The 21,544-nt window shown below is 41.0% G+C and overlaps 1 protein-coding gene across 5 annotated transcripts in view; it reads left to right on the forward strand.

Moving 5' to 3' along the window:
• LOC134616050 (filamin-C-like) overlaps positions 1-21,544 on the forward strand; it is a 55,808-nt gene that overhangs the window by 9,512 nt on the left and 24,752 nt on the right. For 3 of the 5 annotated variants that reach the window (XM_063460821.1, XM_063460825.1, XM_063460822.1), the window contains exons 2-21: positions 5,708-5,956; positions 7,974-8,071; positions 9,637-9,787; positions 10,322-10,440; positions 10,527-10,604; positions 11,265-11,427; positions 11,732-11,932; positions 13,183-13,305; positions 15,085-15,222; positions 15,525-15,651; positions 15,908-16,044; positions 16,533-16,726; positions 16,807-16,920; positions 17,013-17,156; positions 17,337-17,460; positions 17,762-17,922; positions 18,019-18,109; positions 19,013-19,182; positions 19,268-19,385; positions 20,332-20,594. In XM_063460821.1, coding sequence (XP_063316891.1) covers positions 5,708-5,956; positions 7,974-8,071; positions 9,637-9,787; positions 10,322-10,440; positions 10,527-10,604; positions 11,265-11,427; positions 11,732-11,932; positions 13,183-13,305; positions 15,085-15,222; positions 15,525-15,651; positions 15,908-16,044; positions 16,533-16,726; positions 16,807-16,920; positions 17,013-17,156; positions 17,337-17,460; positions 17,762-17,922; positions 18,019-18,109; positions 19,013-19,182; positions 19,268-19,385; positions 20,332-20,594 — 2,963 coding nt within the window. The remainder of the gene's footprint in view (positions 1-5,707; positions 5,957-7,973; positions 8,072-9,636; positions 9,788-10,321; positions 10,441-10,526; positions 10,605-11,264; positions 11,428-11,731; positions 11,933-13,182; positions 13,306-15,084; positions 15,223-15,524; positions 15,652-15,907; positions 16,045-16,532; positions 16,727-16,806; positions 16,921-17,012; positions 17,157-17,336; positions 17,461-17,761; positions 17,923-18,018; positions 18,110-19,012; positions 19,183-19,267; positions 19,386-20,331; positions 20,595-21,544) is intronic. The other 2 variants (XM_063460823.1, XM_063460824.1) reach the window with 1 other exon arrangement.

Below are 21,544 nucleotides of genomic sequence, written 5' to 3' on the forward strand. Positions count from 1 at the left end.
TAACTTTCACTCTTCAGAGAGGAAGAGGACGCGGTGATGTCAGGCTGGTGGTTAAACCACCTGTAAAAGCAGACTGTGGACATAGGTGAGTCCAAGCGTAGGTGATCTTCCTCTCATAGTCACAGAGCGGAGTTTACAGCAGTGACTCTATTCTCAGGGCTGCGTTTTAAAAACGTGCTGATAAAGAGCGACAGCAGACTGGACGCCATGTCAGCAGGTAGCCGGAGGATTGGCTGGCAACTTGTTTTAACTTCCTGTTGTTGGACTCCTGCAGAGCTCAGACCCTCCTCTTTAATTCTTTCCCTACATCGTCATCCTCGTTCTTTGCTTTTTCCACCCTCCCTCCATGTCTTCCTCTCTCCGCTCTGCAGCTCATAAAGCCTTTCTTTCTAAATGTCACATTACACAGCTTCTCCGTCACCCTCGGGCCTGTTCTGGAGGAGGAGGAGGTGATGGAGGAGGTGACGGGGGGGCTGTTTTCCTCTCACGCTGCAGGCTTTCTATCAGGACTCCATTGTTTCTCTGTGGCCTGTTTGTTTGGTAACCAATGACGACCGGCAAGCGTGGCTGTCGGACATTAACGAACAGATGAGTTGTTGTGCGGCTGGCAGAGTCCTGATTTTAGAGCCTTTAGGGGTTTTTACAGAAAACTCATCTCAACTCAGCTTCTGTTTACAGGACGCGGCGCTCAGAGCACGTGTAGCTCAAACCCACCTTCTCCAAATTATAAATCACTTTTTTTGAACACACGTTCACATTTTCCAGAAAGCCTTCCAGCCACAGGAAATAAGAATCAGTGGTGACGATCATGTCTGAATATGAGCCGATATTCATTTCTGTGCTTCACCATAAACTATTTAAATGATCGCAGAATAAACTGTGTTTATCAGGCAGGGAAGTCCAGGCCAGCTGCTGCAGCAGCTCCTGTTTCCTGGGGAAAGATTACAGCGACACTCCAAACACATTTCCTCTGTGGGCACCGGACCGGGCTAATCTCTGGGCTCCGAGTTTCCTGAGGGGTGAAGAAAGGTCATCTGAGCTCAGAGAAGGAAAATATGATTTAATGACTGGGAACACATGCAGTGGTGTTTCCATCACCTCAGAGAACATCACACTGAGATTTATTTCCTTCAGGCTTAACCTTAAACTAACCTTAATCTCACTTTAAAATAACATTAATCCCAGGAGACACAGAACAATTTATCTGCCTTACAGAGGCTGCTGTGGTTTCAGACATGCAGAGTTGTGTTTCAGTCATTTCCAGCAGGAAGATATTAAAGAAAATTTATTTTCATTAGACTTGACTTAATGTCAGTTTAAACCTTAATATAAGTTAATATAAAATATCTTTATTTGTGTTATCTATTTATTTGTGCAGAGTCAGGACCTTATATTGAGTTTTTTTCTGAATACTTTTTACTTTTACTCCTCACATTTTTAAACAAATATCTGTACTTTCTACTCCTTAAATTTCCGAAGCAACCACAACCACAACCACTGCAGGTGTCCATAAGCTGTGTGTTTGTGGTACTTCAGCATCTAGCTACAGAAGAGGAGCAAGCATGAAGGGAGTAACGTTTTTTTAGTCTCAGGTAATTTGAAATGCAGCATTTCTATCACCTCAACAAACATCTGCGAACACACCAACTCTTTGTGTGCAGTTTGTCTCACAGTGTGTTGCTAGCTAAAGGTCCAGCTGCTGTATTTCACAGGGAGAGAAAAGAAAAAGAGCTAACTACACTCAGAGATGGAGAAAGATAAGAAAGAGGACAGGAAAGGAAGAAGTGAGCTTAGATTTAAAAGGACGGCTCATTTAAAGTTTACATGTAAGTCTTCTTTTTTTAAATCAGATATTAGGTCTGTACATGTGAAATTATGTTTTTTCATATTGTGAAACATGCTGCTAAACAAACTGAGGCAGACAAACTGTGTTATTTAAAGTCTGCATGAAAATCCTCTGCAGGTTAGTGCAGGATAAACAGGTTAGTTTTCTGCACTGTGATGGATTTAAAGTAGGGGTGGGAATTTAACACGTTAATTACTATTCTTTTCTTCTTTTTTTTTTGAACAAATAACACATTCAAAAAAATAATGCATATACTATATACTGAATACATTGACGCACACATCAGAGCGACTGTGCTTGACCCATGCTTTAAGTGTCTTGCAAGGGGAGAGCGAAAAGAGGTTTGGACCAGCCTTGAGGCCCTGCTGCAGGAACAGTGTAAAGATGCCACCACAAAGGAGCCAGCAAAGACAAAGAGCCTCCTCCTCTCTTCATTGTCTTCAGATTCTGATTCAGATGAGGAAGCCCTGTGTAACAAGGCCCTGAGTTTGTACAGAGCAGAATCCACCATCAGCAAGACAGACTGCCCGCTGCAGTGGTGGTCCAGTCGAGCAGGGACCCACCCACAGCTGTCTGTCCTGGCCTGCAAGTATTTGATTAGTCCTGCCACTTCTGTCAGATGTGAGAGACTGTTCTCAGTTGGAGGTCACACAGTAACAAAAAAGAGAGCTGCCTTGAGCTCGGAAAATGTGAACAGACTAGTTTGTCTAAGTAACTGGCTGAAAGAGACGGACAGTAAATAACCATGGAGGTATTGTGAGTCCAATGGGTTTGTTATTTTTTGCACTAAAATGTTCAATGATCACACTGTTTTACCCTAATGTACAAAATAATTTTGGCTAAGGTTACTCAGAGTTTAAAGGTGAAGCTGTTGAAATAACCTTTTATGTTTCTGCCTTATCTTTTTTAAGAAGAAAACCTGCACTTTATGTTGAAATTTTTATTATTATTATTTGAAGACAATACAATTTTGAAAATGTACTTAAAATGGCACTTTATCTTTAAGTCTGCCCAATTTTGAGCAGCGATGTTAGGTTTCTCTGTTGTGGATTGAGTTTTAAATGCTTTTTTTTCTTCCAGAAATTAAAAGAGGTTGAGTTTACAATACATGTCCATGTCTATTATTTGATTCTGTCACTCACTAAAACCCTTTTCAATTAAAAAAAAAAAAAAAAAAAGCACTCTTGGACAAATTTTCTTGTGTAATTAAATGCGATTATTCGAGATTAATTAGTTATAAAGTCGCTAATTAATTAGATAATTTTTTTATTTGAGTCCCACCTGTAATTTAAGGTAATGACAGTGTGTGACTGGTGCACAGTGGCTGTGGTTTCATGGTCAGAGTAACTTTACATCAAGTGTAGCAGAGAATCATTCACTGAATTCCACCTTCATACCAACTTTTGCACTCAGTAGAAATCGTCATATCGTCGTCACTCCCCCCCCCCCCCCCCCCCCCCCCCAAACACACACACACACACACACCTGAATCCACTTGAACCCCTGACTGTACACATTTCCTTTTTAGCCTTTTTAGAGGTAAGTTCACCCTCTACAATGCAGGCAACAGAAATATAGATATTTTTTATTTTCTTTCTTTTTCTTCAGGTTCAAGCTGAAAATAATTAGGATTAAAAAAAGTTAGATTAAAGTTTGTATTCCCATCTACTGATATTATTTTATCATTATGTTAATATAGCACAAGGGTCAGTTATCATTGCGCAAGACATAGAGATGTCTTCCAAAGATCTGCTTATACTTTCTTACTTTTTTACTTTTAATTGAGTATAGAAGTAAAGTTAAATCAGTACTTCACCTTTTTGTGGAGTGTTTCTAACAGTAGTACCCGTACTTCTGCTTAAGTGCAGAATGTCTTTACTTTTGCCAACTCTGGTCAGAGGCCTTAAAAAGATCACTTGTGACCTTTACTAAAGCTGTTTCTGTGCTGCTATGAGCTCTGAAACCTGACTGAAACTCTTTGAATAAGCCATTCCTCTCCAGATGATCTGTTAGCTGTTTGACAACTACTCTTTCAAGAATTTTTGAGATAAAAGGAAGGTTGGAGGCCTGTAATTAGCTAATACAGCTGATCCAAGTGATGGCTTTTTAAGTAAAGGTTTAAACACTGCCAGCTTGAAGGCCTGTGGTACACAGCCGATTATTAGAGATAGGTCGATCATATTTAAGATTGAAGCATTAATTAATGGCAGGACTTCTTTGAGCAGTCTTGTAGGAATGGGGTCTAAAAGACACGTTGATGGTTTGGAGAAGTAATTGAAGTTACCTCAGAAAGATTGATTGGCGTAAAAGACTCTAAATAAATAGTGTTACATCTGTGCGAGGATTACGAATATTTCTTTCTCTAATAGTTAAAATTTTATTTGTGAAGAAGTTCATGAAGTCATTACTAGTTGGTCTTTAGTTTGGTTTTGTCTGTTTGGGAGCTGACACAGGCGATGGGGCTTTGGGGGGATAACAGGAGAGAAGCTGCAGAGAGGCGTGCAAGACTGCAACTCTGCTTCCTGGTCGAAACTCTGGATAGTCACGTTTTGGGGGTTTTAATAAATTTGGCCAGATTTCTAGAAATGAAAGCTGCTCCATCCAATGTGGGACGGATACCATCTCTCCTAACAAGACCAGGTTTCCCTCAGAAAGTTACCCAATTATCTACAAAGCCCACATCATCAAAATAAGCTGGCAGGCAGTGTTCGTGTTGCTTGTATGTGCGTGGTAATGTGAAGTTAAAGGCGCTGAAAGCAGCCAAAGCGTGAGTGAAACTCCAGCTGTGTGTTTAGAAGTTGGTTTCCTCGCCTCCTGATTGGGTAGGCCTTCAGAAATTTTAACAACACTCAGGGGGAAACACAAGGTTTTCTGCTGTTTTAAAGATGACACGTTCACATGCCAAGCTGACCTCAATATAGAAAGAAAGCAAATTCACCTGAGAATTCAGGTGTGTGACAGAAAACAACAGCAGTGTTCAGCACAGCAGGAGAAATGTGTCTGAGGGTGTCCTCCATCAGATTCCTGTTAATGTGTGTGTGTGTGTGTGTGCGCGCATGTGTTTCCTATTTAAACTGACCTCATTCCTCAGAGCGGGGGCTGCATGACATCATGCTGCTCGCTGCTGTCGATGGATGAAACTTTTCTGCACGATGACAGAAAAAAATACGTCTCCTGATGTCTGAAAGATAAACAGAGAGCAGACGTGAACTTTTATTTTGGCACTCTTTGGCAGAACAGGAAACTGGGTCACGAAATGTTGGAAATCAAATTCAGCTGAACGTGACTTTAAATTAATCAAAACCAGCTGTTAACATCTGTTCACTGATGCTCCACACGTCACAGAATCAAAATACCACAACAGCACACGTAAAAGTATAAAAATATAATCATCTATAGTCATGATACAAAGAAAGTTATAAACAACCTCATATGAAAACTACCATGACACATTACACCGTGTCTTTATTTAATTAATGAAACTAAGTCCATCTCATATTTCAGCAGCAGTAAGTTGCACTGATGGTTCCTGTGTGACTTCATCAGTCCGTCTCATCTCTGCGGGGGATTTTTAGTCCACTCTTCTTCACAGCCATGCTTTAGTTCATTGAGGTTTGCAGCATTCATTCATGCACAGCTCTCTGAGCTCTGCAGCCCTTCTAAACAGCCATGCCTGTTAGTCTTTTTCTAATTGTGCTGTCATGAACTTTGACTTTTAACCTGCTAACTGATGCTTGTAGAGTCTGAGATGTAGTTCTTGGTTTTGTTGCTCAGTCTGACCTCAGGGTGGATTTGCTAGGCCGCTCGCTCCTGGAAAGACTGTCACATTAAAACACCTGAATGACTCTGTATTTATTTCAGACTCCAAAGCCATCGTGGATGGGAATCTGAAGCTGATCCTGGGTCTGATCTGGACCCTGATTCTCCACTACTCCATCTCCATGCCCATGTGGGAGGACGAGGATGACGAAGACGCCAAGAAACTGACTCCTAAACAGCGTCTGCTGGGCTGGATCCAGAACAAGGTGCCCCAGCTCCCCATCACCAACTTCCACCGAGACTGGAGGGATGGCAAGGCGCTGGGAGCTCTGGTGGACAACTGCGCCCCCGGTAGGGTCCCGCCAACACTGCACACAGTGTGCAGAGACACTGATGTTTAAGTTAAAAATGATCAGTAAAAGTAGTTAAAATGTCTCTTTAAGACAGGAAGCTGACTGAGTTTGGTTTTCTTTAAAGCGTTCCTGTGATTTAAAGAAAAGCGCCTGCTGTTTTCCTGGAAGCTGAGGAAAGCTTCCAGGAAAATATAGACGTTTTCAAATAAAAACTTTCCCTGAAGCCGTCAAACTGTCAGTTAAAGTGAACATGTGCTTAAATAATCTGTGAGCTGATGTGAAGCAGCTGCTAAATCTAAACTATCGATTTGTTCCTGTGTCAAAGTTTTCTCCAGAAAACCTGATATTTAACTTCCTGTATCGATGTCTGGAGGGTTTCGTCATCGGCTGAGTGCTTCGCTCTGGCTTCATTCAGCTGCTCTTAAAGCTGCTCTTTGACATTTTACCAAGCAGGCCCACCAGACTCAAAGACAGGAGACGAAGAACCAAAAGAAAGTATAGTCCTGGAACTGATCCAGCCCCGCTAACCTGGAGTCAGGCTGTAAAAATGTCCTGACTTTGCAGGAAAAGTTGAGATCTTCACATGGAAGTTAGTACAGCACACTTGGGGGAGGAGGAGTTAATCCTCTTATCAGCTTCAGGCTCAGAGTGTTTCTGTGTTTCTGCTTCATGTCAGCAGCTTCAGGAAACCAGCAGCAGCTGAAATCTGCAGTTTCTGCTCTGATCCTCATCAGAGAGCAGCGAAGGACAAATATGTATAACTCATCAGCTTTAACGTTCAGCTAATTTTGAGTTTTTCAGTCCAGGGTGAGGTGTGCCGGATATTTTCTGATCTCATTTTTGAGTTTGTGAAGCTTATTATGCAGCCAGAGGCTCGTTACCTTTGTGGAAATATGTTCAAGTAATTTATGAGGACAAAGTGTGCGTGCTCAGGGCTGATTACAAGAAACTGGCTGAACATATTGTTCCATATTTTTTGTTTTCATCATCATTTCTCTCTGATTAAGGCCTAACAAAAGAATCCTCCTGTTTTATGTTTAATAACAGTCACATATTTTATTCATGTTTTCTGCTCCAGTTTCATAAATGCTTTTTCTTTTTTCTCTTTCATCATTGGAAACTTTTATCTTTAATATTTCCGTATAACAGACCTGCATTAACTAACTGCAACACCTCCTCCATTTCCAGTTTATAGTCAGCACTAAACTGTGAAAATACTTACAAATAATTCTAAGTGCATTAAAATAGAAATGTTGAGAAGATCTTGTTACTTTGACTCTGTAAGTCTGACCCTCGACGAGGTTTGATGATGTGCGTCTGCTGCCTCTGTTTGTATGTAAAACCAAAAAGAACTGAAACGAGCAAACCGGCTCAATCAAAATAAAACCTAAAACCTGTAATAACTAAACCTACAGTTTAATTATAAAGCTGGTTTCTCCTAGATTACAAAGTAAACCCGTTCATCCATTTATAAATCTGTAAAACATAATTACAACAAATTTTAGACATTTGTTTGTTTTCTCAAGAATATTCTGTAATTTCGCAGTGAAGCATATGCGAGTTGGAGAAAATTGTGCACATGAAACAGAAGTAGTCAAAGTGTCTTTTAATTATAAAGTACTCTGTAACTTGGAAGTATGTTTGAAGTAGTCAAAGTCCTTAAAGAGCCCATATCACATATTTTTATGTTCATAATTTAATATGTGGCATAAATCAAATATGTAAAGTTTTTTTTCATGTTTGTTTGATATTAACTCCCAAACTTTGTCTGTTATGGAAATGAACTCATGTCAGACATGTTCTGAGTTTCTAAAGCTTGAACAAAAAGGAACTCGCTACACAAATCTGGGAAAAATAAATCTTATTTTGAAATATTTTCTCTGCAAACTGTTAAGCAGGAGCTCATCAGATGTTTTGCAGCAGAGGCGACTCAGACTGCTCAGACTGAACGCCGTCCTGCAGGACAGACTAGTCTCCTGTATATAATGAAACCTCTCTGTCTGTGCTGCCTTCAGGTCTGTGTCCCGACTGGGAAACATGGGATCCCAGTCAGCCAGTGGAGAACGCCCGGGAAGCCATGCAACAGGCTGACGATTGGCTGGGAGTGCCACAGGTAACACCTACCTGCGCACGGACTGCAACACATTCAGTGTCTGTTCTCTGAGCATCTTCTTACTGATTAATAAGAAAATCAGAGCCAAAATCTAGGAAACAGCTACAAAATAAAAGCCTCTGCTTCACTGAACATGGAAGAATCAGGGATAAGTTGACCTGTATGCTGTTTTTATCTGCCGGTGAGCTTTGTGGTTCCTTTGAATTCACTCTCAGAGGATATATTTGTTACGATTAAATTGAACTTCAGAAATAGCAGTCGTGGTTGAGCCATGATCCATGTGGATGATTCACACGCTCGACTCTATTTTCAGCCTGCAGAGATGTGATCAGGCTGTAGTTTAAATTAGCAGCAGAGCAGATGAGTCAAAGCGATTGTTCACTCAGTAGTCTGAGGCACGAAGTCAGAGTCTGTGTCTGAGTTCAGCTGCTGCCTAATTTCTGCAGGTCGGAGGTGAATTTAAGCCTCTCTAATTTCCCAGAAAGTCTAATCCTAAAATTCAACTGCCAGAGTCGTTTAAATGAGAAGCGCAGAAATTTTTTAGCCAGAACTTGTAAAGACAGGAATAATGTATAAACCTTTTCACAAGAAATTAGAGGGAAATCATTTGATAAGGAGAGCTTAAGTGGAAAAAACACATAACGATGACAATAATGATAAAACTCTCCTCCAGCTTTTTGCACTGTTCTCAGGTTGATTCAGGCTGTTTTCCTCTGAGATTTCAGACGTCTTCTCACTCTCCTTTGCTGAGCAAGCAGCTGTTTACCATTTCACCGACCCCTCATGTGTTCTGTTCCTTTGTTATTTGTGTCATTAGAAAAACAGATTTTCTGATCAGATGAAACCATTCATTTTGATTTCCCTCCATTTTCCCCTCCATGGAGGATTTTGGACTTGACTCACTTGATCGCTTATGAACTCACTTCGGCTGTTAGAGTTTAGAGACGTCTTTATCAAGGCCATCTGATGTGTTTCTGGCAAAATGAAATAGTTTTTAAGTTTCCAGCTGTTATTTTTTTAAATAAGTATTTGCAGCTGGAAATGTATTGATTGTAACAGGTTTACTGACATGTTCACAAGCTCATCAGCTAATTTATGTCCTACCACTCTGAGGTTCACGAGAAAGAGCAGGGCATCCCCTAATCAGAAGGTCGGTGGTTCGATCCTCAGTGCCTCTATTGTGTGTGTATGTGTGTTTCTGGGTTAGTTAAAAAATGCTTAAAGAAGGAAATTATTATAACTTGTTGTGAAAAGTGCTTTGAATGCTGAGTTAGAGTAGAACACTGCTATAAAAGGACCAGTCCATTTAACATAGTTCCAACTTAAAAGCAAATCAAAGAAATAAAACTGCAACTAAATCGGGAGATGTTAAGCATAATATGAGAAAACAAAGTTCCTTGAAGGTTTTAAACTTTTGAAGAAATCGTCAGTAAATGGAAAACTTACCTTACCAGTCATACAGGAGAACAGTTAGCAAGGACATGTAGTTCCAGTTCAATAAAGCTTGAGTGTGTTGCTGCTATATGTTGAGCTGATGCGTTTTTCGTCTTGTCCTTCCTCTCCAGGTGATTGCTCCTGAGGAGATCGTCGATCCTAACGTGGATGAGCACTCTGTGATGACCTACCTGTCTCAGTTCCCTAAAGCCAAACTGAAGCCCGGTGCCCCCTTGAGGGCCAAATCACTACACCCCAAGAGGGCTAAGGCCTACGGACCAGGTGAGTGGAAAATGCACAGGAACAAAGTTCATTAATCAAACTTCAAGTTTTATCAAGGTTTTAGAAAAATTTCTGGTAGAATCAACTCATTCGGATTGTACAAAAAATGTATTGTAATACCTCAAAATTCCATCAATCATCATTTAGATATTTGTCTCATTACTCAAAACAAAGTAGCAATCTGAGGATGTCTTTGGGCTTATTTAACTACTTTTTATGTTTCATAGATGAAACACTGAAGTGGAAAAAGATCATTGCTAAATTTCCAGAAGATTAAAACTGAAATCATGCTCAAATAGCAATTTTATTTGTACTGTTAGCTGAGTTTTCTAAATATTTTATCGACATCAGCACATTACGGCCCTAAATCCAGAAACAGTCAACTTTATTGTAGCTTCTGTTATTAACACGGGAATACCACATCTGAAAAACTATGTCACCATTTATGTAGTTCGATGCTATCGGAGGACTTTCACAAACATTTCCATTCATTACTTCAAACAATAAAGTTACGTGTGATCGCTGTGTTTGCAGGTATCGAGGCTCGAGGTAACATGGTTCTGAAACCAGCAGAGTTCCTGGTGGAGACGGTGGAGGCTGGACTGGGAGAAGTTCTAGTTTATGTGGAGGATCCAGAGGGACACACAGAAGAGGTGCAAACACACCCTCACATTAATTTAAAAGGACGCAAAAGTTAAATATAACTGAAATTATGCTGCATCATTTCTGTCTCCATCAGGCCCGAGTCATCCCCAACAACGACAAGAACCGAACCTACTCTGTGGTCTACCTGCCCAAAGTGGAGGGGCTTCATAAAGTAAGAAGCTCTCACTGTACAGCTGAAAGAAGTACAGTGGTTCTTATGTTATTGATCAGAAATACAGGGCCATGGTTCCCAACGTTCTTCATCTGATGGACCTGCACAGCCTATAACATGGATCCAGAACCCTTCATGTTTGAAGGGGAACCCATTTAAATTGGACAAGGATGACTTTACCATTTAAGATAAGATAAGATAAGATAAGATAAATACAAATACAAATACAAATAAATGTCATCATCCACAATCATTAGCATAACAGTTCAATGACTCATCAATAACTGCATACTCTTTCACCATTAATTATCACTTTTAATCATGTATGCATATCTGTTTGCTACCATTTATCAGTTCCTTTTATTAACTGGTGATGTCTGCTCAATTTTGGTCTCTGTAATTTTTTTGATGTTTATGTTTGAGCTAATCTTTCTGCAGAAGAACTCCCTGAGATGCTTATACCCTGATTGGGGAATACTGAACCAATGATATGTATAACTCACATGGATTATGTGTGGATAAAGGAGCTGTTTCTTGTGTTGCCCTTTTGACAGGGTCTGAATGTTTCCTGGTTCCTTAGTCTTAGCTCTTGTTTAGTTCATGGACACACAAATTTATGTTTGTGAACCTAACAGGCCTTTGCGGTCCTCTTCCTCTCAGGTAAAGGTGTTGTTTGCTGGTCAGGACATCGACAGAAGTCCCTTCATTGTAAATGTTTCAAAAGCCATGGGCGACCCAACCAGAGTTCAGGCCCGCGGGCTGGGACTGCAGCCAATGGGAAATGTGGCCAACAAACCTACATACTTTGATATTTACACTGCAGGTAAGTCTCATTGTATTGTTAGTTTGTCTGAGCTACATTCCCTTAATAAAAGAAAATTTAAAAAAAAGTTTTTCTTCCATCATTACTCTTGAAAGAACAAATGAAAGCCAAAATTATGCACAAAAGCATTTTGCGTGATCAGTGGCAGTCTCTCGGAGGGACTCTGACTCTATATTTCCATTAGCTCTGGGTATCCACAGCTATATTTCCTGCAGATGACCTTCATTGTCTGATACTGTTCCAGTGACTGTCACATTCCTCCTCCATTGTTTAAAGGTCTTGTTATTCTCTGTCTGTACACCAGGAGCGGGTGCTGGAGATGTGGGTGTCATCATTGTGGACTCAAATGGCCGCAGGGATACAGTGGAGATTGTCCTGGAGAACAGAGGCGACAGTGTATTTCGGTGCACCTATGTCCCTGTCCTGGAGGGACCTCACGTCGTCTGTGTGACTTTTGCTGGGCAGCAGATTCCCAGAAGTCCTTTCACTGTCCACATCTCCGAAGGTGGGCTTCTAACATTTACTTTATGCCTACAACACTACAAACTGACCTTTCTAACTCTTTCCTGCATTCTAGGTACTAGGCAGTTCCTTCAGTGATTTAAAATTAAAACCAGAATTTTTCCTAAAGCATGTCCTATCTTATATGTAATTCTTTATATCTGCAGATATATTTTTATTTCATTCATTTAATATAGTCAACTTAAATATTTACAATATTTATTTTAAACATTTAACTGACCCTGCCTCTTATTGTAATACATTCACCAGCAGAGATCTCTGATCAGCATGCGTGTAACATTAAACTTTTTTAAACGATTTTGTAACAGGAACCTATGGTATCGTCTAAGTCCAGGTCTTCTGAGATTGTCTGTACTTCCTTTATGGTTCACTCTATGGACTTTCATGTTTTTAGGCTGTGGTGTTAGATCACCTCCAGTTTGCTGGAACAGGATATGGATATTTATATGGACTGTATTATGTCTGACTTGGCTGTTCTTGATCTGGGATTTGGCTACTTTTGGTTAGGACTTGTAAGTCATGTTTGGAGTGTTCCTAATTTGTCTTAACTTAGAGCCTAAATTTAGGGTATTATTGGCAACTTGGTCTTGTCTTGTAATTTGTTGCAGAAGTAGCCTTGGGATGTCATGTTGGATTAAACTAATTTGGAATTAGATGAGGGTTTTTTTTCAATATTGAACTTAAGAATCGCCTGTGATTTCCAAGGATTTAAGACATAAATCAGGACCGTGTTGATCCGGGACACTGGGTTTGGGAATAGCTTGCCTTAATTTGAAGTCTAACTTGACTTATCTTTGAAAATGGGACTAGCCTGATTCAACTGACTTGAGAAAATTCCAGTGACTTGAGACTAACTTTGCAGAATTAATGCAGAATTAAACTTTATCCCAGCTATCTAAGGGTTTGATTTATGTTGGTTAGGTGGTTAGGTCTGGGCTAGTTTGTTTTGGGTTGACTGGATTTCCTATGTTTTATTTAGCATTGGTTTGTTGGTTGTGTTTGGTTTGTTTTAGTTTTGTTTGGATTGATTTGGTTGGTTTGCTTTATTTTAGTTCATTTGGGTTGGGTTATTTTGGGTTTGCTTAGTTTTAGTTTGGTTTGGTTTGGGTTGGGTTGATTTGGTTGAATTTGGAGAGTTCGTCTTGCTTCGGTGACGCTGCCCTTTTTCCAATCTGGGTTCTGTCCTCCTTGTGCCGATGTACAAATGCATCATACTGTTATTCCCTCCTTCAGTTTCACAGAGTGTCCCTCCTCCTGGGTCTCCAGTGCAGATTGTACCTCAGTCCATACGCACCCCACCTGCTGACAAGACCAGGAGAGCTCCTCCTCCAACACCACCCAAACCCAGGCGACCAAGTTAGTACAGGCCATTGACAGGATGCGACTGGAGCCTGCCTGCGCTAGCCTGGTTTTTTCGACTCAAACTGTCTTCACTTTGGCCCCATATGGATGGGGGTTCCCTGCCTTACAGCATGTCCTGGCACTGCTTCATCCTGAGCAGCTTGTTCTTTTTCTGCGCCTCAGAAACTGAATGTGGTAGTCTAAAGCCCTCTCTGAATGGCATCAGAAATAATTAGGAATTATTTAAGTTCATCCTTATTTTGTCATTATTATTTTATTACACTTTATTTCTGTCGAAGTTCAAGCTTAAATAGTTTACATGTGGGTTGGTTGTGGTGCTCTGGGATGCATTTTGTCAAAACTATCCTGAGAACGTGTTGTTAGGTCAGTAGGTTGATAAAAGCAGCAAAGAAAGCAATTCCAAGTAACTCAAAGTGCCTCATGCAATGAGAATTTTGGAGCTAAGCTATTTACTGCTCAGTTTTTTCGTTATTGTTTTTGTTTTTGTTTTTAGCTCCATTGCCCACAGATTCAACTGCGTCAGCAAAAATCCAGAATATTCTCCTGAGTGGGTTAGTATGTGTGGTGGGTCACTTCTTGTAAACATTTGGAGACTTTTGTTTGGTTTAGATGGTTAACAAAAAACTCTACAAGAACCGTTGAAGGCTGGAAAACGACACTGACAAAGTAGCCCAGCTCAGATTTTCTTGGTATCACTTTTAATTTTAAGAAATTTTGTAGAGTTGAACAGGGTTCAACTGTATAAGGAAGTATTAAGAAAAAGTGTGTTATGAAAAAGATCAAAATCTGGGTTGTTTTATTGGTTTGAATCTGTAATTTGAATAACAACTAAACAGAATAAGAAGTGTTAATAACATCTTAGCAAAACAACAAAATTAACCACTTTAAAATAAAGTGGTTAGCAAGTGACGTCACATAATTATATATAATCAGAGAAGAGGCTTAAATGTCCGAGTGATCTTCTACTCATTCCTCCCCAACATCATCATCAACCCTGCCTGTTCTTCCTCACGTCGCCTTCAGTAACTCTTCCTTCTGCAGCTAACTGACGCTCTATCCTCTTGAGTGCATCGTGTTCTCAAATCTGATGCTTCAAACTTAAGTTTAAGTTTAAAGAACATGTCGGTCTGTAGCAAGTTTTTCCTTCTGTTTGCTATTAAGTTTGTGTGTATTTGGTATTTTTCTTGAATCTGCAGCTCTGAATTCTGATTTCATCACGTCTTCCTCTTTGCTGCTTTTCCCTTTCAGTCTCAGCAAACTGCTTTTTATGGTGCTGATCAGCTGACTAATGAGAAACTCGTGCTGCTCTGTGTGTGTGTGTGTGTGTGTGTGTGTGTGTGTGTGTGTGTGTGTGTGTGTGTGTGTGTGTGTGTGTGTGTGTGTGTGTGTGTTGTTAGTATATTTTAGTTAGAATCACTGTGTACTGTTGTACACACAGTAATCATTTGAGTTTAATCAGCTGTGCACTGATCAGTTTGAGAGAGTAAATGAGTAACCTGTGAGGTTAACTATTAATTTCTGAGACCAAATTAACTCCAACTCAACCTCCTGATCTTAGAATCCTCCTTCATAGCTCCTCCATGACAGCAGCAGACTTTATGGCTTCAGCTGGAGGAGGCAGTTGGACAGATAAGACAGATCCTGATGATTCTCCAGGAGGTTCAGTGTAGGATTACATAGGAAGTATGAAACAGGCTCTGTGTGTTTGTGTGAGTTTCATTATCATTTGAACGTCGTTTCCCAGTCTAACCTCCATCTGACTGGTCCTTGCAGCCTGTAACCCAAACGCCTGCAGAGCGTCTGGCAGAGGTCTGCAGCCGAAGGGTCTGAGAGTGAAAGAAGTGGCAGATTTCAGAGTTTACACCAAAGGAGCCGGCAGCGGGGAGATCAAAGTCACCGTTAAAGGACCAAGTAAGACACCAAGACTCACCAACCCACGAGATTCACCGACTGGAGCTAATTTTTGGTCAGATTACATCAAACACATTTTAATACAGAACACTGACTATATCTGATATTTGTGAGATTTTTAATGATGGATTCAGCACAGTCAAACCTTTCCAGAATATCCAAAAAGAGGTTTCTCCTGTGTATGTACATTTGTGAGTGTGTTTTACAAAAAAAATTTATTTTTGGTAATTAGCTTTATTTTCATTTGAAATTTAGCTCAGTAAAGGTGGACTGATTGTGGATTATGGTTTTTTTTAATCCAGAGGGCCTGGAGGAGCCTGTGAAGGTGCTTGAGATGGAAAATGGCCTGTATGAGTGTAATTATTACCCCGTCATGGCAGGAAAGTACATCGTAACTGTCACTTGGGGCGGACACAGCATCCCTCGCAGGTGAGGTTGATGGAGTGATTATACATAATATTACATTTTGGGGAGTTAACAGTGTTCTTACAGCTGTGCATTATGTCACATATAGTAACAAATGCATGCATTGTAATCATTTGGCCATGTGATGCCATATAAAACTAAAGATATTGAGGATCCAAGATTGAACCCTGGGGTACTCCAGTGACTTGTGTGCATGTATGTAAAAAAAAATTTATCTTAAGTAAAGATAAAAACTAATCAATTTGTTCTGTTTTTCCAGCCCATTTGAAGTTTATGTCAGTGAGGAGGCAGGGCTTCAGAAAGTGAGAGCCTGGGGTCCAGGTCTGGAGACCGGTATGGTGGGGAAGAGTGCTGACTTTGTGGTGGAGGCCATTGGAACTGAAGTGGGAACTCTCGGTTAGTTACAATAATATAAAGATGGGACTCAGGAAAACGTTAAGGTGCTGACTTATGGTCAAAAGTAATCCACAGTACTTCAACATCTTGTTGAAAAAATATTGTTAAATTTAATGAGGATGTAACATTTCTGCTGCATCTATCAAACGAAACGAGACCAATCGTATTACAGGAAATCTAACACCTCATATGTTTCAGTAAACAGCTACCAAACAGAACTCCACATCTTTTATTTGCTTAAATGGTCATGGAATAACAACCTGCAGACCTACTCCTTATCAACAGTCTGGTTACTTTTGAGCATCTAAAACAGGGCATTGTGTGTAAGATGTTTGCCACTGTCCAAAAGCCTCTGGATCTGATGGTATATACTGCTATTTCTGTGAATATTTGTGTGTCATGTAAAGTATTGAACTCCATGGGCAGATCCCATTGTTTTCACATTCATCACTGATAGGCAGTGTTTAAATAACAGCGTCTATGTGTAGGTTTCTCTATCGAGGGGCCCTCCCAGGCTAAGATTGAGTGTGATGATAAAGGCGATGGATCATGTGATGTTCGATACTGGCCGACTGAACCAGGCGACTATGCCGTCCATGTTATTTGTGATGACGAGGACATCAAGGACAGTCCCTTCATGGCCCACATCCTCCCTGGTGCCAGTGTCATCTTCCCTGAGAAGGTCAGATCACAGCCTTGTTGAGTTTCAAACATTTTCCTGCATGTTTAATTTTTAAACATGTGATGTGTTTACTTCCTCAGGTGAAATGTTATGGTCCAGGTCTGGAGCCTTTGGGCTGCATTGTTAACAAACCTGCTGATTTCACCATTGATACCCATGGAGCTGGCAGAGGAGAGCTGAAGCTCTATGCTCAGGTGAGGATTCAGAGGCAGCCTCTCCGTAATGTTTTAATAACACATTAACATCTTTTCAAAATCACACCAGTGTAAATCTGTTTGTGTTGTAGGATTCAGATGGTTTCCCCATTGACGTCCAGATCACAGATAATGGAGACAGCACCTACTTCTGTGTTTACATTCCCACAAAACCCATCAAACACACCATTATCATCACCTGGGGTGAAGTCAACGTCCCCAACAGCCCGTTCAGGGTATAAAACCAACACCAAATATACTCTCACATTAAAGTCAAAAGTTAAAATTTTCCTTAAAAGCATGGATGTTTATATTCCATGATTTATTCCATATTTCAGCTTTTGCATTTATTTGTTAGAGTCTAGATAGAAGCCCAGTTTATTGTTGCTAACAATGATGGTGATGTTGTGAATAAGGTGACTATCGGAGAGGGCAGCCATCCAGAGAATGTGAAAGTTTACGGTCCAGGTGTGGAGAAGACAGGACTGAAGGCCAACGAGCCGACTTACTTCACTGTGGACTGCAGTGAAGCCGGACAGGGTGAGACCTGTTTCATGTCTTATGTCCTCTTTTCATGTCCCGCCACCACAATGCACGACACATAGGAGATTATTTTGTCTTTCTGATCGTTGAGCTTGATCTCCAATGAATGACTTTAACTCAGATTCAGACCAGCTGTGCAGCACGCAAAGGCGAACATGCTGTAATGCCAAGTTTTGTTTTTATGAGTGTAATTAGAAAGAAATTAAATAGTACAGGAATACTGCTACATGATGTTTGCATATTACTGCAGAAATGACCTCGAATCTCTGTAATAGAGTTAATTATTATTTCCTTCCAGGTGATGTCAGCATTGGCATCAAGTGCGCTCCAGGTGTAGTCGGACCTGCCGAGGCCGACATCGACTTTGACATCATCAAGAACGACAACGACACATTCACAGTGAAGTACATGCCTCCGGGTCCCGGACAGTACACCATCATGGTGCTGTTCGCTGATCAGGTAAATGAGGGGTCAACAGTTGGATCAAATCTTAAATACACATCTATGTTAAAACTGAATTTAAGAAAAACATCTCACACTTATTGTGTAAAACAGGAAATCCCTATTAGCCCCTTCAGAATAAAGGTGGATCCTTCCCATGATGCAGCCAAAGTCAGGGCAGAGGGACCTGGACTCAACAGGACAGGTGAGCTGAGTTTTATCACATTTGCGACCAATACAACACAAAAATCAGATACAAAACTGTGGAAGAGTTACTAATCACGTCCACATACAGGGGTCCATGAAGAGACCTGGTAATTAGTAAACCAGAGCTCAGACTTCTTGGACGGTCTCTTAGTACAGTAATCACACAGCAGCCATTTTATTGGTTGGATGATGTCATATAACCCAGACCAGAAGCTGCTGCTGGCCTTCTACTGCTCCTCAGTGGAGAGCGTGCTCTCTTCCTCCCTGGTACGCAGGGGCCACAACTGAGTACAGGAAGGCTGAGTACAAAAAGTCACTGGCTGCCCCCACCCCTGTCCACCCATCCACCAATCTGAGCAATGGTCTGAGTAACCCTCATCACTCAGGCCACTCACACACAGAAACTGTTCAGACCAAGTCTTTTTGCACTACTTCCAAGCACTTTGTTCTCTAATTTGTGCCTTTCTCTTATTTTATATATTACCCTCTTGATTGTATATATTTTTCTGTTTTCTATTGATTCCAGCTGCCTACTATTTATAATTTATTCTGGCACAACTAGGGTGGAGCACCCACAGTTTTGATTTATATGTACAATGACAATAAAGGGCTATTCTATTCTATTCTTCTAATAGTACAAACTTTAAATAATCTAAAGAGACTGTATCAGACTGTAAACATCTATAGCTGTTGTAAAGTTTTAATCTTTAATAAGTCTGTTAGGACTGGCTCACTGCTGGAGCCCCTGTTCCCATCAGGGGAACAGCAGGTTTTAGCTTGTTATCTGTATTAAATTAGGTAAAGTAAAATTTTATTTATATAGCACCTTTCTAGACAGAGAATCACAAAGTGTTGCACATAGAAGAACCTTATTAATAAAGTTTCTGTCTGAACTTTGCAGGGGTGGAGGTGGGTAAGCCCACCCACTTCACCATTTATACAAAGGGAGCTGGTAAAGCCAAACCTGAGGTCCACTTCACCGGAGCAGCTAAAGGTGATGCCGTTCGAGACTTTGAGATCATCGACAACCATGACTACTCTTACACTGTCCGCTACACAGCGGTGCAGCAGGTAACACACCAACTTCACACGTGTGATGGATTACCTGTGAGGTGACTGATGGACATAAGTTAAGCACTGCTTGTGTTTCTCTCAGGGGAGCATGTCCATCATTGTGTGTCATGGAGGAGACCCCATCCCAAAAAGTCCATTCACCATCATTGTGGCCCCCCCACTGGACCTCAACAAGGTCAAAGTTCAGGGACTGAACAACAGTAAGTCTGTGAGGAAAAAAATGGAACATTTATCATACAGAAGCAAAGTGCTTCCATACGGAGCCCTGATCAGGTTTCATGACGCAGCAGATGAAGCACAGAATGCGTGTTTCCAGCTAAATTCCTGGAATCATTCATCACAAATTCCTAAATACAAGCTGCTGTTTAGCTTTAGATTACAGGATATTTCCATAGAGCATCCTGCACAGTTTGGTACTAATTATAATAAGTGAGGTGGAGAGTAAATGATGGATTAGATGAGTAAACAAAAGAATCCAAGAGTTCCTCTGAAAGACAATCACAACCCCTTCATGGGGATCCTTAATGACTCTGAGCTGCTGGTCATTCAAGCTCTGTTTCATTAAATTTAATCTAACTGATGTGTAATTCTGCTCTGCAGTGGAAATTTCTCTTCTTTCTGAATCATTTAACATAAAACAAGCTTGAACTGCTTAGACCGCTTTTCCATTTCATTTATAATCGGTATCAAAGGATTCCAACAGAAATATCCCTTAATGTGCAGCTGAACACATGCCAGCATTTCCCAAAAGTTAGCTTTTCATCTTTACGTCTAAAGCTGCATCCACACAGGAAGCAATTCACATGGTGACAGGAAAATCAATGACATTCAATGATCTCACACTTGACATGGGTGGGTCCTAACATAAACGTTTCTCAACTTTAAGGAGAGCAATTAAAGTGATTGCTAATTAGCTCAGGATACTGGTGAATGACATATGACTGGCTAGTAAATACATTAGAATGTTACCTAGGTAACTGGAGCCTGGTAGTGGCCAACCGTCAGGTTGAAAGCAATGCACGGTGAGTGAATTGTCCTCTGTGCGGGTACAGCTTAAAAAGATGTTCAGACTTCACTGTTATCAACATCCTAAACCCCAAACCCCTGTTCCTGCTGACCATCCTGCTGTTTCTGTGCACTAATCAGAAGTAGACGTTGGGAAGGATCAGGAGTTCTCCATCTGTACTCGAGGTGCTGGAGGTCAGGGCAAACTGGACGTGAAGATCACCTCCCCTTCGCGTCGACCAATCCCCTGCAAGGTGGAGTCGGGCACAGCCAATGAGGTTCATATAGTGAAATACATTCCTCCTGAGGAAGGACCATACAGAGTGGACATCAGCTACGATGGGAACCCTGTCCCGGGAAGTCCATTCACTGTGGAGGGCATCATGCCCCCTGACCCTTCAAAGGTGAGTTAAGATCACAACAACCCACACTGATAGAATTTTAATATTTGTCAGAATAAGTAAAGACATGTGGTTATCCTAATTGGGCTTTCATCAAGTCGGCAAAGATGCACAGAAAAAAGTATCAGACACCAACTAGGAAGGATCAGAAAGACAAACGCAACAATATTGTCATTCCCTATGTAGCCGTTTTTTGGAAAAACTCAGGAGAGTTTTCTCCAAGGATGACATCCCAATGTACTTCAGACCCACTCACTTAGACAAAAACTGGTTCATCCCAAAGACAAAACTCCTAAACACAAACTTAACAACGCAGTGCATGCTGTACAGTGTAGCGAGGAATGCCCAGACCTCTACACAGCCACTTCATAAATGCATGGCACAACATAGAAGAGCCACCTCGACGGGAAAAGACTCGGCTGTCCATCTGCATCTAAAGGACAAAGATGCCAATGTTCACATTTTGGAAGAGGAAGACAGATGGTTTGAAAGATGAGTGAAAGAAGCCATCTATGTCCATTGTGAACAACCATCTTTGAACAGAGGCGGTGGCTTACGACACCAACTGTCTGCCATCTATAATCCAGTTTTGAGATCCCTTCCCAGATGTCTTAACGCCCACTCACATCCTGGGCAATTTGACCTCAGTAAATCACATGATAGGGTGGGGCTAGGTTTCACAATGGCTTGGCTGATTGTGACCCACACCCATTTTCACACCTTGGCTCATGTGATTAGGTAGAGGATCATTAAGGGGGTCCATGACCCTCATGGGGACAAACACATAGGGCTTAAAATCTGGGACTCTCCACCAGTTGCTCTTAGAACTGATGAAGCTTCTCGGATGAGAGGTGAGATGTCTTCAAGGAAACTTAAAGAAATCCAGATGCTTTTCTTTCCAAGCTCCTTAGACTACAATGACCTGGATGACTGAGAACCTTCACAGATTTGTA

Source organism: Pelmatolapia mariae, linkage group LG17, assembly GCF_036321145.2.
Source record: "Pelmatolapia mariae isolate MD_Pm_ZW linkage group LG17, Pm_UMD_F_2, whole genome shotgun sequence".
Lineage (NCBI taxonomy): Eukaryota > Metazoa > Chordata > Actinopteri > Cichliformes > Cichlidae > Pelmatolapia > Pelmatolapia mariae.